The sequence below is a fragment of the Mastacembelus armatus genome, chromosome 5, assembly GCF_900324485.2.
Source record: "Mastacembelus armatus chromosome 5, fMasArm1.2, whole genome shotgun sequence".
In the NCBI taxonomy this organism is placed as follows: domain Eukaryota; kingdom Metazoa; phylum Chordata; class Actinopteri; order Synbranchiformes; family Mastacembelidae; genus Mastacembelus; species Mastacembelus armatus.
This window is the reverse complement of record NC_046637.1, coordinates 4,257,278-4,268,459: the sequence shown is the minus strand read 5'-3', so window position 1 is coordinate 4,268,459 and position 11,182 is coordinate 4,257,278. Positions and strand designations below refer to the sequence as shown.

Genomic DNA, 11,182 nt, shown 5'->3' with positions numbered 1-11,182 from the left:
GAAAAACTCCTCAGCCAATAGGATGTCAGAGATTTCTCCTCCTCCTCCTCCTCCTCTGATTCTGCAGCTTTTCAATGTGTGGCTCCAAAGAATGTGGACCACAGGGCCAAGCAGGGCCAAACTAGGCTGAACACCAGGGCTTTACTGGTCCAAACAGGGCCAAACAGTGCTCAACACAGAAGCCTCCAACAGGGCTACACAGAACCAGGGAGCTCCAAAAGAGGGACAAAATGAGCCTGGCAGGGATTTATGGCTAAACAGAACCAGGCCAACAGGGACAATGAGGGAATGCTAACAGAGCTAAAGCGAGGTCAAATGGGGTTAAATAAAACCAGGCAGAGGCCAAACACAGACAGCAGCAGGGCCAAACAGAAGTCGTCAGGAAAACAGGACTAAATCGAGCCAGGCAGGACAGAATCAGGCTAATGGGCAAAACAAAATCAGGAAGTGACAGCAAGGACAAAAATATCATAGTTGGTCTAAATAGGACTAAACATGGCCAGGTATGACCAACATGACTAGAAAAAAGATTATGCAGCCCCTACAGGTTGACACTGACACAATTCACTGACATGTCATTTTTTATCTTTCAGCAAATCCTGCAACACATTTCACCTGTTTTACAAAGTGACTTTCTGCAGACATTCATTATTCCTGGACAATTCACATTCACACACACAGCACATTCAGTTAGGATCTGTTTGTGTGCACCTCATGGGTGTGTGTGTATGAGTGTTTCTCATTGCACAGATGTAGACAATAAATGTTGTGCATTATATGGCACTGCTGTACTTTGTGCCCAGTGTCTTCAATATTAAATATTAACTGACTGATTGAACTCAGGACAGAGCAGAGACAGGAGGAAACACATTGATACCAATGGGATTACTGGATGACACTTCAACTTGTAGCTGATTCGCTGTTATAAAAGGAGGAGCTAAAACAAAGAAAGAGAAAGTAACTTCAAGGGAACTTTCTGGATTGACTTAATTCAGCTTCATTGTTCTGCCTGCTGTGTGTTTGGCTTCACTCAGTGTCTACAAATGTCTTCTCAGTCAGCAAATAATCTGTCATGTTCCATCTGCCATGACATCTTTAAAGATCCTGTTCTTCTGTTATGCAGCCACAGCTTCTGTAAAAACTGTCTACAGGGATGGTGGAGAGAGAAAGAAAGACGTGAGTGTCCAGTTTGCCGGAGAAAATCTTTGTTGAGTGATCTGCCTTGTAACTTGGCACTGAAGAATCTGTGTGAGGCCTTTTTATTGGAGAGAGACCAGGGAGCTTCATCAGGGTCTGAGGATCTTTGTGGTCTGCACTCTGAGAAACTCAGACTCTTCTGTCTGGACCATAAGCAGCCAGTGTGTGTTGTCTGTAGAGATTCAAAAACTCACAACAACCACAGATTCAGACCCATCGATGAAGCTGCACAGGATCACAAGAAAAAACTCCTGAAAGTCCTGAAGCACTTACAGGAGAAACTGAAGCTCTTTGAACAAGCTAAAGGAAACTGTGATCAAACAGCAGGACACATTAAGGTCCAGGCTCGACAGACAGAGAAACAGATTAAGGAGCAGTTTAAGATGCTTCACCAGTTTCTACAAGAGGAAGAGGAGGCCAGGATCACTGCTCTGAGGGAGGAAGAGGAGCAGAAGAGTCAGATGATGAAGGAGAAGATTGAGGCTCTGAGCAGAGAGATAACAGCTCTTTCAGACACAATCAGAGCCACAGAGGAGGAGCTGAGAGCTGAAGACGTCTCATTCCTGCAGAACTACAGGGCTGCAGTAAAAAGAGTCCAGCAGCGCCTCCTGCTGGATGATCCACAGCTGGTCTCAGGAGCTCTGATAGATGTGGCCAAACACCGGGGCAACCTGACCTTCAACATCTGGAACAAGATGAAGGCATTAGTCTCCTACACTCCTGTGATTCTGGATCCAAACACTGCTCATCCAGAACTGACCCTGTCTGAAGATCTGACCACAGTGAGATGTGGACAGAAACAGAAGCTTCCAGAAAATCCAGAAAGGTTTAACTATCATCCTATTATCCTGGGCTCTGAGGGCTTTATCTCAGGGACTCACATCTGGGATGTTGAGGTAAATCATGTAAATCATGAATCCTGGGGTCTAGGTGTGTCACAGGAGTCAGTCTATAGGAAGGGACAAATACACTTTGGGTGCTGGGAACTAGGTTTCATTGATGGAAAATACACAGCATACTCACCACCATTCCGTGATAAAACTCTCCCAGTGAAGAAGAAGCTCCGGAGGGTCAGAGTTCAACTAGATTTCAACAAAGGAAAACTGTTGTTCTATGATCCTGATACCAACACACACATACACACCTTCACACACACCTTCACTGAGAGAATGTTCCCGCACATTGGTGGAGCGAATCAATTCCCACTGAAAATATTACCAGTGTCCTTAAAAATGGAACAGTACTATAGCTTGAGCTCATGAGGTAGAGCAGGTTGTCCACTAACTGAAGCGCTGACAGTTTGATCCCTGGCTTCTCTAGTGCACATGTTTAAGGGTCCTTGGGCAAGACACTGAGCCTCAAGTTGCTCTATTAGTATTTTTTTGTGTGTGCTGATGTCCACAGGTTTTCAACACAGGACTGATATTCATACAGGAATAAATAAAAGGAGAGTGTCAGTGTAATTGAAATATTAAGAGTGTTAAATTGCAACAGATTCATTTTCATGTATTTTGTCACTCCTGCTGTTTGTGTTTTTATTTCTAAGATACTGATGATGACACTGGTGGTGGAGACAGTATGTGTATGACAATGTACCTTTAAATAAGAAGGTAGTTACACTATGTATCAGACAGTAATCTGTATAACTTGCAGCTCATAATGCTAACATCACCCTGCTGATTAACTGGTCTGACTGTTGTTTTTGGAATGAGAAATACTCATTGTACTCATTGTAAGGAATCATTGTATATTTTGGGCTGATTTGTAGCATTGTTGATAATTATCAATTTGATATTACAGTTTTTATTGAACTCTGTCCTGTCAGTTATTGTGTCACTGTATAAGGAACAACATTACTTTAAATACAGGCTTATGATTCTGAAACTAAATAAAATACTTAAAATGTGTTTTGAGTGTCAACACAAGCTAAAATCTGAGAAATGGTGAACAAGAAGGGCTGTGAACTTCACTGGTGGGTGAGAATATTTTTAGCTCACCTTTTTAGTTATCAAAGCAAATACTTGCTCATAGTTCATTTTATCGCAATCTCAAAAAACGTCTTAATAACTAAGCAAGTGTGTATTTAAGGCTCTGTGTGTTACATTTCAAGCATCACCTTAAAACAACACACAAAATAACATTAGCGGAAACGAAGCAGACCAGTAAAGTGATCAAGTGTAAAATGAAGGACATGATGTGGGTGTGGTCAGTAGATTATATCTCTTTATATCTCTTTTTAGAAAAAAGACTTCATTACAAGAACTGACTTCATTCATTCAGACACAAAGTCTTCACATGTTAAGTGTTCATCACTAACTGCATATGATCCACTGAATTCTGCTCAGAGCTCAGTGTTTATGGTTAGTAAAAAGTTACATGTAGGAGACACATCAGTTCCTCAAACCTTTAACTGTAAATGCTCAACAATGACATGGCTTTTGATTAAAGCAACTACTGAAGGTGTCACTGGGAAAATCTGATTCAGACAGTCCTTGTCCCCCAGAGGACGAATCCTAATGAGTCTTTTCATCAAGTGTCACCAACAAAGCGTTAACTTTGCATGTTGCATGTTTATAACATCTCAGGGATGAACTACACTCATAAAAGGCCAGCATGAGGTTCAGGCCTCAGGAGTTGACCCCACCTCCACCGGCCAGTTTGAGTCAACACAAACAGCTGTTGACAAAGCAACATGGTCTGTTAGTAGCAGTTTCTTGGAGTTTAACCAGTTGTCCAGATTTACATTTTCCTTTAGACTTCTTGTCCATGTAAACTTGGAATGGAAAGCCTGAAAATTCATTCATGACCCCTAAACTAAATCATTCAATATAAAGCTCTAGCAAACCATCTGATGGACCTTGTGGACTGTTCTGTCAAACGCTGTTTCCAGGGTCAAGAATGAATTGTTTTTTCCTAAAATATGTAACAAAACTAATACCTACTGCAGTCTAGAACTGATTACCTGCACTAATCAATATTTCAAATTACTATGAACTGTAAAGTGGTCACTTGTTATACTCAGACAACTGTCACCAGCTTTTCAGCTCAAAGGAGATTTTATACCTCATAGTTTTGATTTTCCAATCCGTAAATTCTGTTCAACTCTGCTTCCAGCAGCAGGATCTGACTGAAGATGACCTGCGCAAAGTTGGTGGAGACCAAAAACAGAGCTAAAAACAGTGTGAATACTGGACTTACATTCCTCATGTGGACACAAACACAACTCTAAAGGGATAATCTTTGTCTGCTGGATGTGTAACTAAACAACTGCTTTCTAAATCATTCACCATAAAAGCTTAGTAAGGTGATAAAAAGAAAAACCAAGATGTGTTTACAACTTGTTCTGCTGCACCCACGAAGCCAAAAAATATGAAGTGCATCTTTAACGACAAGCAATACTGTACTTTGTTTAATATTTATGAGAGTTGAGAAACCTCAGAGTCATCAGTCATGATTTCAGTCACTGCAGCAGCAGAGAAACATGTAGGTTGATCCATCAGTGCCTGTTCACTGATGCTCTGTCCAGGAATTTCAAACGCATAGTGAATCTCAACAACTGTGTTCAAAGTAACCGCTCTCTAACTCCATCCCCCCAAATAGACTCAGTATTAGTCCCTCCACCAGCACAGGTTTATCAGGCCCCCCTCACCCTCTCCTCATTAAAGTGTTGACATGACACGTTTACCATTTGCCACGCTGAGGACATTAGTGCTGATCAGCATTTTTATCACGTACAAACCTTCCTGATGTGGCCAGGCTGCTTTTTGACACGTCACATGCTCATTCTTACGTCTCATTTCTGATTGATGGAAGGTGCAGCCAAGCAGGGCTTTAAACAAGTCCAAATTAATTTTAAAAAGAAAAAAAAAATCCTTATTTTGTTCACATCTTTCCCTCCACCTGTGTGCTGTGGCACAGTTTTGGTGTTCAGGTGAATTCACATAAAAGGTGCTGAGCTTTTCTCCTCCACCCAATGCTACATGATAATTCGCGGTTCCGGGACTGACTCGTTGATGGATTTGTGAGGCAGGACGTTGGCGCCATTCAGGTACAGCTCATCGTTCACGATCACATCCTCCCCCAACACCGTGACATTCTCCATGCGTACCTACAGCACAGGTTAACACTGTGTTACAGTTGTGGCGTTACATAAATAAAATGATGGATAACAGGTTCAGGTAAGGTCTGTATTCTTTCAACCATGTTGCCAGTGCTACAGCACATGTTAATATGGACACGTGTGCGTCTGAATGACAGATCATGGGTTATTTTGCTGGAAAAGGTGGATCACTCTCCTCTACTCACCCACTGGCCGACAGATGAGCTCCAGCCCACGATGCAGCTCTCTAGCCAGGAGTGTGAACGAACCCGCGCTCCCTTCAGCACCGTGCAGCGTTTTATCCTCACGCCGTCCTCCACAACCACGCCGGCGCCGATGGTCACATTCGGGCCAATGGTACAGTTCTCCCCGATCTGAGCCGTTGGGTCCTGCAGAGGAAAGAAGGAAAAGACAGAAGCTCGTTTCTCTGGAGTACAATTCTTTATTTGACATGAAGTGTCAATGTGACACTCACCACCAGCACATTGCCAAGGAAACCAGGCCCCGTGCGTAACCTATCAGGAGCGTGTTGCCTTAGCGACTGCAGGTACATACACATCCCTGTCAGGAAGTCCTTAGGCTGACCGATGTCCATCCAGAAACCTGCGGACGGAAAGACAAACAGCATAGCAACAACACAACAAACACACACACAGTGACGACAGTGTGTGCTTGTGCTTTAGAGGTTTAAAACAATAATGCAGGATAAATATATTTTTTAAATAGTTTTGGCTGAAAGTGGCTGCAGCCAATCATCCCAACAAAAGACAATTGGGCTACAACTGTCAATAAAATAAACCATATAGAGAAATTGACCTTTACCCTAAAACTAAGACACAGTCAGTATGAAATGTATTATATATATATATATATATACACACACACACACACACACACACACAGAGTGTCGTGTAAGATGTAACCTATTGCATCTGCAGTTCAAGGACTTCTTCCCTCCCTGAGTTTCTGGACTGCTCAACATGTCATCCCCTCATTTCTGCCTAATTGTCTTTTATTTTCTGTAAATACCAATAATAAATGTTTAAGATAAAAGTCAAATTAAAGGAAATTAAAATTCAGAAAATCCTCTGTGGAAAATCACAGTCACATTTTAAAAGTTGTTTTTTTTTTTAATCTGTGATCTGCTCATTGTTTCGTCACAGACATGGAGTTTTCTGAGAGAAACAAAGTCGCTACAACCTGGACCAGAGTCAGTGATTGTGACCAGTCCACCTGTGGGACTACAGGACGAGAGGGAGAGGAAACTGCTCAGCTAGATGGGTCCACTGTCTCAGACGAAGCTCCCAGAGAGGACGAGGATCTAGAGCAGCACCGATTTTGAGCTTAACTTTATCTGAACACGACAAAACCAGTTTGCTTGAAGATATGTCAATAAAGAGTGACAAAAAATATGTGGAAACACTCTGATTCAAAGATATCATTCTTCATCAGCATCGGGTGCTTCTCTGCCAACAATTCCTCTCCAGAACTACATGAGTTCATGTGTGAAAAAAGCCAGAACACTTACGTCTGGTAGAGCTGTGAGCTGCAGAGACCAGAGTGAGCACACAGGTCAACAGCACATTCATGTTACCACTGGGCTTCTTCTAGATACTCTACATAATCAAACAAACACTATAACTCTGTGTGGAAATAAGCAGGTTCACTGTGTGACAACAACTATGTCAAACATTCCTTTGCTGTGTTTGTTTTGAATATCTTGGTCTATTAAAGCAGCAAAGTAAGAATTTCACATTAAAACCCTTTAACTGCGGCTACAGGCACAGTCTCACTCTCTATGCAGTGACAAACCTGTGCAGTAGAAGGAATGTTTGATTCATGTTTTAACTGCTTTGGCCAAGAAATCTTTACACATGATCCTGTGTTTCATAATGACAACAAACTCATCAAAATAAAACTGTGTTCAGTTGACCAGATGTTATCAGCTGCTCCAATCCATTTCTTTAGAAATATTAAATAGATATTACCCTGCAGCTCCATGGCGTACAGCTGGCCCTCCTCTGCCATGACAGGAAAGATTTCTTTCTCTATGGATGTTGGTCTCAACTGCACACACACAAAAACAACATCAGGAATCAGACTTTTTATGGGGTTTTAGAGCTTCATGATGGGCAAATGTAAAATCGATGTAAAATACAGTGACAGACTTGTGTGTCAGAGTCACCTGGATCCTGCTGAGCATGCTGGGATTAAAGATGTACATTCCAGCATTAATCTTGTTGGAGACAAAGACCTGCGGCTTCTCGACGAAACGATGGATCCTCCCGCTGTCCGCCTCAAACACCACCACGCCATATTTAGAGGGCTCCTCCACTCGCGTCACCTTCACACATTCATTCATTCATTCACACACAGACAGACACAGATACAAATTTAACTGTTGATTGTCATGTGTGCGACTAAACAGTAAGAGTTAATTTGCCATTTTCTCTTGTGATTATCTGTTGTCACTTTTAAGCCTAAATAAAATGGTTTTCCTCTGTCTTTGGTTCTTTCTGAATCATGTGTTGGTGAATGTGTCTCATCCTTTTTGGACCGATGACCAGAGATTTCTCACGACATTTGTGCAGAACAGTTCTAAATCAGCATCAGACTGGCTGTTCTGAAGCAGTTTCCAGTCTGTAGCTAAACAAAAAAAACAAAACCTCTCTCAGACTCCATCTCTCACCACGATGGTTCCCTCCTGGCCGTGGTCACGGTGGAACTGCAGCAGGTCTTTGAAGGGAAAATCACAGATGACGTCTGAGTTCAGGACAAAGAACGGCTCGTTGTCGATGTTCAGCAGCTCTCGAGCTAATGCCAGAGGGCCCGCTGCAAAAACACACATTAATATTTGATCATTTCTCATTTTTACTATTTATGCCTCTTATATCAAAATACAGTGCAAATACTGCTCAACTAATCAACATAAAAATAAGTGTTTTCATAATTGATCATTTAAGTCATTTTAAAAATTAAGATGTCAAGCATTTCTTTACATCTTATACATCCCATGGTCAATGGTATCTGGACAGCTTTTCTATAAACTGAATGAATTGATAGAGTTGTGGAATCACATACGGGTGGAATGTTGGGGTGTCCACAAACATTTGGCCATGAAGTGCAGTGTATTTGTCTTTGCTACAGAAAAAGCACCTGGATTTCTCTCAGGCTCAAACCTCTTGTTTAATATATGCCTGTTTTCACATAACATCACATCCGGTACACTCTGGTTGTGCTACTTCAGTCATCAACTGACTACAGCCCCTGTGCATCCAACAAGAACATAAACCTTCACTAGGAAAATGAAAAACAAAACTGTCTTAGAAGATAAATACACAGTACAAATTAAAAGGTGCAGTAATTCAGAAACAGTATATCCAGTGCTATGGTTGGATGTTATGACGACATGAACAGCAACTGTTCAATGGCAGGGGTTTGCTATAGAGCTTATGCTGCATTTTAGTTTTTAACTAATGGATTTTTGCAGAATACTTTTGTCAGAATAATACTTCAGACAACTACTGTTTGTTTTATCTATGCACATTCTCTCAGTAGCATATTCAATAAAACTACTAAGATTTATAATTATACTATGATACTCATCTATTCAGATTTTTTTTTATCTGACTCCGATCCTGTAAGATTCATAGCACAATATTTACCATAGTTACATTAAGCATTAGCTAAAACACCCAGCCACTGGACAGTGTTTAAAACACTTTGTTGTGGTGCAGAGCCAGGTGTTTCTGTCTGTCAGGATTCATCTCACCTGTTCCCAGAGGCTCCTTCTCATGAGACAGAGAGATCCGAATCCCAAGCTGAGGAGAAAGCAAAAACCCTCAGAACACAATGCAGAAGAATTTGCTCAAAATACATTAATAGATCTTTTTAGGAATGTTTAAGGTAAAACAAGTCACACTGCAAACTCTTCCTCGGGTCATGCAGCAGAAATTAAATAATGATTTTGAGAATCAGTGCATACAGGTTAGTAAACTGTGCACTGAAAAAATATTTGGACAAGAGTTCATTTAAGATGATACTGGTTGTGACAGATAGGTTGAATTTTATTTATTTATTATTATATGATTTTCTGTACATATAAGCATGAATTATGAACTGGTCAGAAAATCAGCCTAATTAAAAAAGCAGTTACATGCCTCTGTTGAAATTTGGTGGATGCAGAGGTCAAACCACATAAACAAAAACTACCTGAGTGATTTGATATCACATGTCACACATATCCCTTCACTATGTAAGTAAGTTAATACGCTAATAACATTATGTACACCTTATGGTTAAACCAATAGTCAGCCATCCAGCTCAACCATATATTTTTTTTTCTATCAAGCCTTTTGACCATACAATTGTCATTTTGAGTAAAGCTTTTGAGTCTGCAGATGTGCATCACAGCTGTAATAGTGCATCTGTGTGGTGGTGTTTCATACATACTCTCTGTTCCTGGACTCTCATCTCTCGCTCCAACAGCTCCGACATGTAGCTCACCGCCAGAACTACATGGTTCACCCCGGCCTGCACAGACACACACAAGGTGACTAATTACTATCAATAAGGATAAGACAAAAAAACCCAAAATGTAAACAGTATGGTTAGATGGGGCTCTCCTCTGTACCTTGACCAGTGCCTCCACCTGGTGCAGCAGGATGGGTTTGTTACAGAACTCCACCAGTGGTTTGGGCACACTCAGGGTGAGCGGTCTTAGCCGTGTCCCATATCCCCCGACCAGAATCAAAGCCTTCATGCTTCTGCTGTAAAGAACCAGGACAAGCACAGCTCATCAGTAACAAAACCACAACCAGCCTGAAAAGGAGAGAGGACAGTTCAATCAACTAATCATTTAATTCACATAATGAGCATATGTTTTTTAACATTACAATAGTTTTGTGCTCCACGTGAATTTAATGATTTAATAGAAAATAAGAGAAATAAATGGTACATCTTTCTTTATCTGTCTGACTCATTAAAAAGAAAGATTACAAAACAGATGTGAAACTGTGTCTTGCTCATTCACCACAGGCAGGATGTTACTCATGGTGTTCATTGATTGTTTAAAGAGGTCTGACTGTAGTTTACTTGTTTTATTGTAGTTTCTGTAAAGTGTGTAGAATAACAACATACAGAGGTGACACAACAGCAACACATTGGGAGAGAAACTCAAACCGCCACTAATGTCAGCACAACACCAGCAGCTAACTTAGCAGCACTAATGTATGAACAGTCACATGTTTAAGCCTGAAACACACATTCAACTCGTGTTTTAAACTCGGACACAAATGAACTAACACTGATTGTTGCTAGCTAAGTTAGCTAAGCGAGCTAACTTAACTAATTCACAACAGTTTCTACAGGCTGTCTGTTAACTAGTTAGCATGTTGCTCGTGTCTTCAGTTTGTGCGAAAGCAAGAGCGCAAAGTGTGAAAACTTACAAGGGTTTATTCACCAAAAGTCCTCAGGAGATTTGTCTCAGTGAAACTCTGGGAATGACACGTAATATCGTTCAAATCTGAATTTATTGTTTGGTTTCCGCATGAGCCGTACAGCGTCAAGTCCGACATCACATGACAAATAACATCCGCTGTGTCACTTCAAAATAAAACATTTTAGCTCAATCGTTGTAACATTTTCATTCTCTTATTGTAGTTAAAACATCTTAATATGTATTATTAAGATCTATTGAAATCCAGCAATTGGAGTATTGTATTTGAATAGAGTTCTCGGGAACGTTAACCTTCAGGGAAAAAACAAATAGATTGTTTCAAAAAGTCAAAACATTTAGTTTCCGGTATTGCTGTCTGATTTTGGAGAACTTGTTAGCTGCGGCTCACTGCTGTCACTGGCTCGGGGGTGTGCAGATCTAATGCAGCC

The 11,182-nt window shown here is 40.9% G+C and overlaps 2 protein-coding genes across 3 annotated transcripts; one reads left to right on the top strand and one right to left on the bottom strand.

Annotated features, from left to right (window-relative positions):
• Positions 1 to 917: 917 nt before the first annotated feature.
• Positions 918 to 2,885, top strand: LOC113130413 (E3 ubiquitin-protein ligase TRIM39-like). The gene has a single exon (XM_026307028.2). The coding sequence runs from the start codon at positions 1,044 to 1,046 to the stop codon at positions 2,457 to 2,459; it is 1,416 nt and encodes a 471-aa protein (XP_026162813.1). The 5' UTR covers positions 918 to 1,043; the 3' UTR covers positions 2,460 to 2,885.
• A 522-nt stretch (positions 2,886 to 3,407) lies between these two features.
• gmppb (GDP-mannose pyrophosphorylase B) lies at positions 3,408 to 10,844 on the bottom strand. 2 transcript variants are annotated; one of them, XM_026307033.1, is made up of 10 exons: positions 10,744 to 10,844; positions 9,930 to 10,065; positions 9,749 to 9,829; positions 9,069 to 9,117; positions 7,986 to 8,128; positions 7,482 to 7,640; positions 7,285 to 7,363; positions 5,772 to 5,899; positions 5,503 to 5,685; positions 3,408 to 5,305 (listed from the first exon to the last, which is right to left on the bottom strand). In XM_026307033.1, the coding sequence occupies exons 2-10, from the start codon at positions 10,056 to 10,058 to the stop codon at positions 5,174 to 5,176; spliced, it is 1,083 nt and encodes a 360-aa protein (XP_026162818.1). In that variant the 5' UTR covers positions 10,059 to 10,065; positions 10,744 to 10,844; the 3' UTR covers positions 3,408 to 5,173. The 2 variants fall into 2 exon arrangements, with proteins under 2 accessions (XP_026162818.1, XP_026162819.1); XM_026307034.1 differs by having other exon boundaries at positions 9,930 to 10,117; positions 10,744 to 10,820.
• Between the last annotated feature and the right edge of the window lie 338 nt (positions 10,845 to 11,182).

Bases quoted from the DNA above. Each gene is read 5' to 3' on its own strand.
- gmppb (XM_026307033.1), bottom strand. From the start codon at position 10,058: ATGAAGGCTTTGATTCTGGTCGGGGGATATGGGACACGGCTAAGACCG. The intron at 5,900-7,284 runs GTAATATCTATT...TTCCGTCCGCAG, and splicing joins GTACGCCATGGAGCTGCAGG to GTTTCTGGATGGACATCGGT. The intron at 5,306-5,502 runs GTGAGTAGAGGA...CCTGTGCTGTAG, and splicing joins GCTCATCTGTCGGCCAGTGG to GTACGCATGGAGAATGTCAC.
- LOC113130413 (XM_026307028.2), top strand. From the start codon at position 1,044: ATGTCTTCTCAGTCAGCAAATAATCTGTCATGTTCCATCTGCCATGAC.